This window comes from Callionymus lyra, chromosome 13, assembly GCF_982586985.1.
Source record: "Callionymus lyra chromosome 13, fCalLyr1.hap1.1, whole genome shotgun sequence".
In the NCBI taxonomy this organism is placed as follows: domain Eukaryota; kingdom Metazoa; phylum Chordata; class Actinopteri; order Syngnathiformes; family Callionymidae; genus Callionymus; species Callionymus lyra.
Window position 1 is genome coordinate 11,415,036 of NC_141830.1, and position 6,000 is coordinate 11,421,035.

The 6,000-nt window shown below is 42.4% G+C and overlaps 1 protein-coding gene across 1 annotated transcript; it reads left to right on the forward strand.

The window, feature by feature from the left end:
* The first annotated feature begins 280 nt into the window (after nucleotides 1–280).
* Nucleotides 281–2,898, forward strand: LOC148067364 (voltage-gated potassium channel regulatory subunit KCNF1-like). The gene has a single exon (XM_087806424.1). It carries the CDS (start codon nucleotides 401–403, stop codon nucleotides 1,940–1,942), a length of 1,542 nt encoding a protein of 513 aa, XP_087662550.1. The 5' UTR covers nucleotides 281–400; the 3' UTR covers nucleotides 1,943–2,898.
* Nucleotides 2,899–6,000: the final 3,102 nt, after the last annotated feature.

Below are 6,000 nucleotides of genomic sequence, written 5' to 3' on the forward strand. Positions count from 1 at the left end.
GGGTCAAAACAAACCGGATTATATTAATAGGGATTTATTTTGGAAGTGGAAAAAATAGTTTTACACGTCATATTTATCTTATATAATGTGACAGTAATGAACCTGGGATGTTTTATTTTATTAGAGAGACTAATTAAAAAAAAGAAAAAAGTGTGACTCAGTCCCGGTGGAGCGAGACCGGGGGAGTTTATTTTGAAACTCGCACCGGAAGCGCCGTCTCTGCATTACGGCTCACTTCTTCCTGTGCGCACTTCCAACGCCAACTTTCTGAGCGCACAGGCGCACTATGTCTCACAGACGACTGCGTTTACTTGAGGAGACTTTCCTGCCTCGACACACATGTGTTGAGACTCCTTAAAATAGAAGTGAACGCGACTTTTCTGCGCTTTTATCTTATTTTATGTTTTTACGCACGACAAGAATTTACGCGCCGCTTCGAGCGGGACTTGTTGACGGCAGAATGTGGGGGATGCAGAGGAGTCGCTATGCGGACTGTCACGGCTCGGACGCCAGCCAGGAGACTGAGGTCGTGGTCAACATCGGCGGGGTCAAGCAGGTTCTAATCGGGGACGTGTTGAACCGATTCCCGGAGACGCGCCTGGCGGAGCTGACCCAGGTCTGCGTGAAGTCCTCGGAGGAGGAGATCTGGTCGCTCTGCGACGACTACGACCCGGACACGGGGGAGTTTTATTTCGACAGAGACCCCGACGCCTTCAAGTGCATCATCGAGCTCTACTTCTACGGGGAGATCCACATCAAGAGGGGGATCTGTCCCATCTGCTTCATGAAGGAGATGGAGTTCTGGAAAATCGGCGCCGATTTCTTGGACGACTGCTGCAAGTGTCAGCTGAAGGAGGTGCAGGACGAGCTCGAGGAGATCGCGGAGAAGGTGAAGACCATCCTGGTGGACAGAGAGGGGGACCCCAGCGCCCGGGGGTGGCAGAGGTTCCAGACGTGGCTGTGGAGGCTGATGGAGAAGCCGGAGTCCTCCCTCCCCGCGCAAGTCATCGCCATCGTCTCCTTCATCTTCATCCTGGTCTCCTCCGTGGTCATGTGCGTGGGCACCATCCCCGACCTGCAGGTGGAGGACTCGGAGGGGAACCTGGTGGAGCACCCGACCCTGGAGGTGATCGAGACCGCGTGCATCGGCTGGTTCACCGTCGAGTACACGCTGCGCCTCATCTCCTCCCCGAAGAAGCTGAAGTTCCTGCTGGCCTTCATGAACATCGTGGACTTCATGGCCATCATGCCCTTCTTCGTGGTCCTGATCCTGACCTCGTTCGGCGCCGGGGTGATGGAGCTGGCCAACGTGCAGCAGGCGGTGCAGGCTTTACGCATCATGCGCATTGCGCGCATCTTCAAGCTGGCGCGTCACTCCTCGGGGCTCCAGACCCTCACGTCCGCCCTCAAGAGCAGCTTCAAAGAACTGGGGTTGCTGCTCATGTACATGGGGGTCGGGGTGTTCCTCTTCTCCGCCCTGGGCTACACCATGGAGCAGAACCACCCGGAGACCCTCTTCACCAGCATCCCTCAATCCTTCTGGTGGGCCGTGATCACCATGACGACGGTGGGGTACGGGGACGTGTACCCCAAGACCACCCTGGGTCGCTGCAACGCGGCCATCAGCTTCCTGTGCGGCGTGATCGCCATCGCGCTGCCCATCCATCCCATCATCAACAACTTTGTGCTGTTCTACAACAAGCAACAGGTGCTGGAGACCGCGGCCAAGCACGAGATCGAGCTGATGGCGCTGCGCTCCGGGGACGCGCAGCTGGAGTCCACGCCTCCGCGCACGCACGCCTGTTGCGCGGGCGCGTGGGACCGCAGCTCGAACCCCAGTCGCAGCGACGCGTCTCTGCTGAAGCGCCCCAGATCCGAGGCCTCCGAGGTCTCCACTCAAGACTGCCCACCCGACAAAGGATTAAGAGGGGCCCCGGAGTGACGCTCTCTTACGGCGGACTTGGACTTCTGGGGGGGGGCCCCCTGGCAAAACATTTTTGGGGTTCCATTCATGAACATTTAAAAAAGAAACATTGTAACTTATGTTTACCAGTATTGCGTTGAATAAACGTCCTTCACGTAATAACAGAGTTAAAAAATAAATCAACAAAAAAACAAAAAAAACACTAAAAAGACAAATAGAATGGGAACTAACCCAGCTTGAGACCTTAGCTCCCGCAAGGGTTTGAGTGATAGAGGAATATAAAAATCTTGTTTCATGAAAAAAATATATATCTATAGGGAGCCAAAAATATAAGTCATTTTAAATTAAACATCATTTTATTTAATCTTTGTAACATAGTTGTGAATATATTCGCTTCTAATTTTATTGTAATTATTTATTCAAACTCTGCAGCAGCAACGCTCAAAAACTGAAAGACAGTAATGAATGTTTTAAGACTATTTATTAATGTATCGAAATGTGCCATAGTTTTCTGCCACACAACGCACCTAAGTAGCTGGGACAGACTTCAGCCATGACTATAGAAACTGAATCAACGCTTACTGTGGGATGTATTATTCAATCGACAAATAGAACCGTTAAACTCCAGGATAAAAATAATAATTTAATGTCAACCAAAGTTACAAAATATTGTAAGGTTGGAACCGACTGTTCCTGGACCAGACAAATGGATTTTCCAAGGCTGTTGCCAAAATACGGGTGAACAACTCTTCAGAATAAGTTTATGAGTTTTGTTTTAGCATCAGAAAAGCAAAAAGAAATTTAAACAAGAGTAGATGCAACATATCAGCAACCAAACATTAAAAAAAGTAATAGCCTTGTGATGGATTTTGTATATAGTTTTTAAAATTGTGTTCATCTTCAGATTGTCGATTTTTGTTTGGTGCCTTACACTTTGTTCCCTTATTGTTGTGTTACAAGAATGAAAACTTTGAAAAAATTAAAATAAATAAATAAACAAACAAATCTGTGGTTGTAACAACGGATATTTGCAGAACACATCACACAAGATTATTGTAATTCATCATCACTTGTGTTTTATATGATTTATTTTGTTATTTTTGTGGAAACTAAAACAATCTGTTAAGTAAAATACATGTATTTGTATATATTTTAAACTTTTAAAAACTCTCAACAATAGTTACGAGTGATAGGTCAATGAGGTTGAGTTTTTAATGATGTGAAGATTTAATTAAATTAGTAATTCAAACTAGTGATGGTCTGATGAAGCTTCATGAAGCAGTGTCATTATTTTCAGAGTCCACTAGATGGCGGTGTCTGCACTGTTTTCCTTTGTTTTGAACAACTGTTCCAATGAAACATCACATCATTTTTAAACTGATGGCGCCACCTACTGACCTCTAAACAACATGACACTGTTTCATGAAGCTTCATCAGCACATCACTAGTTCAAAGCCAAATATTATGGAGCAGATAGTGCCATCTAGTGGCCTTTCGAAATGAGGACACTGTATCACGAATCCTCATCCAAACATCACTGCTAGAGACAGTGTATCAATGCATCTGATGTTAAAGATCTCCAGTACGAAGATGGAAGCTTCTTATAATGAAAATAATATTTGAGCTGTTAGAATATTTTCGTTGTCTTGAACTTAAAGGGCACCTAATGTGCTGATTTAAGTGTCTGTTAAATTGTTCTAGGACCTCTATTATACTCATCAGTATGTTTCTTTTTTCACAAAACTCTCATTTGATAAAGATATTTATATTAGAATATACGCTTAAGCCCCGCCCACTTAAAATGCTCCATTTCAGCTGAGACGAAATCTCGTCCAAGCAACCACGCCCACTCTGCTCTGATTGGTCACAAAAACACGAGTTGCATTCAAGGACTCACGTTAATTTCAACCCAGCCCTGAAATTCCTGTTTTGTACATTAAAAGCCAATAATAAAAATAAGGTTTTCTGCTTAATGTACACATTACAAAAACACCTAAAGGCAGAATTAACTGTCACCATGTTTACATAAATATATATTTTGTTTCACGATTAACATGTAGGTACTTAACTGATTTAGGGCTTCTAGGGGACGACACCTCCACCAGACTGACGTCAGAATCTTTAATTTAAACTGTAATCTCGTTTGGCGAGATTTCAGACGAGAGAGAACTTTATTAAGTAATAACTTCAAAATGGAGAAACGTCATGATGAATGAACTACTGCATTTTGAAGAGGACGACTTCAACATTTATGCATGTGAATAAGTCTGGAGAGTTGGGTTTTCACATTAGGTGCCCTCTAAGGAGAGAAGTGTTACAATTACATAAATGTTTTTTATCATGCACCCACCATTGTGTGTGTGCTGAGTACCTTCTGCAGCATAGTAACTCCTGCAGTGACGTCTCTCAGCTCTCGTCGGCATTCCGTGTCATTCCGGTAACTGACTCTCTGAGATTGTGACCGACGGGATGTAACTTAACAAGTGCGAGATTGTCGAGGCATCTCCGGTCTGAGTCATGTGACCGAGATCTCGTCTCCTCGGGACGTGTTTCGTGAGTATGGCGGCGCTCCATCTGGATGACCAGACTGACGAGTGGCAGTCAAAGTTGGTCGAGCAGATGGAAAATATAGAACCTCGCAACGAATGCGTCTGCGGGCAACAGCAGTTTCCTCGCCGAAGCATGTGTCGGCGCGTTATGGATTTGAACTTTGTTCCGTTCGATAAATGCGTCATTGAAAGTTGACATTTGATTTTTTCAGCGGCTCTCGCACCTTCGCGTGACATTTGAAGCACCGCTGGACTCTTTCAGTTCACACACAGCACTGACGTCTTACAGGAATTGACTCAGTCAACGTGGTATTTTATTATCAATGTGTAATAAATCTGGACAACTTATGACAAAACCAGTGTATTAGGGCCTTTAGAAGAGGTCAGAGGTGAAATAACTTTTTACCTTCAAGCTTGACATCAATCAAGGTCAAGGAAACAATCCGACAGGCTGTTTCACTTTCTAAGTAATGGAAAGCAAACTGAACCACAAGGAGTGTTAGAAAATATCGATATGGCTATATCTTGCATTATTCTTTCAACGATAACATATCGATAGTCAACAGAACTATATCAATTATTTTTAAAAATACATACATATATATATATATATATATATATATATATATATATATGAAAATATTTACTGCGTTCATTTTTGCGTTGCAATTAAACTTCCGGCCACTAGATAGAATAGAATAGAAAAGCTTTATTCATCCCCAGAGGGGAAACACACTTTCACAACAATAAAAACGATCTTAGGAATATACAAATTATTTACAAAATTAGAAATTTAACACTATTAACAAAATAAAATAGAATAAAAATAAAATAAAATAGAAATAAAAACGGAAAAAAATAAAATAAAAAACACACGAGAAGAAAAACACACTACGAATTAGCATCAGGATATTTAAAGTAGAGAGTTAAATATCCTGACACCAGTTGGGATGAAGGACCTTCTATAACGCTCCGTCCTACACTGGGGGTGCCTGAGCCTGCCACTGAAGGATGGCAGTGATTACGTCCTCTACAGCTAAAGGATCAATGAAATCCTGTGAGATCCCGCCCATGACTGAGGACGAGAGGATACAGTCGTCTCTAGCAGGACAATGGTACGATTCAGACAACTAAACACTTTATTTTCAATTTGTGAATGCCAAGTAAAGTAAAGATTTTTTATTTTGAAAAATGAATTAGCGACAAAATTGGCTTTTTTTTTTTTCAGTATTTGTACAAAGTTTTAAACAGGCTTTTTTTTTCTTTACAAATTTAGTTTAGTTTGGTTTCCTCTATAGCTTATCTGTGCTCCTATAAAAACACGGTTCAGTTTTAAATGTATGTAATTTTTGTATTTAATAAGAGAAAAGATAGTTCAAAATCTCTCCCAATTGGTCGTCAAGGTTAAAATTCTAAAAAAAGAATCTTCGGAATTTAATTATGAATTTTAAAGTTGAAACTGTTTCCTCTGATCTATGTTCTTTATATTTGCACTTTGTCTTCCCTTGAACTTTGTTATTTTTATTT

Excerpts from the sequence above, each read along its gene's own strand:
- LOC148067364 (XM_087806424.1), top strand. The coding sequence starts at position 401 with ATGTTTTTACGCACGACAAGAATTTACGCGCCGCTTCGAGCGGGACTT.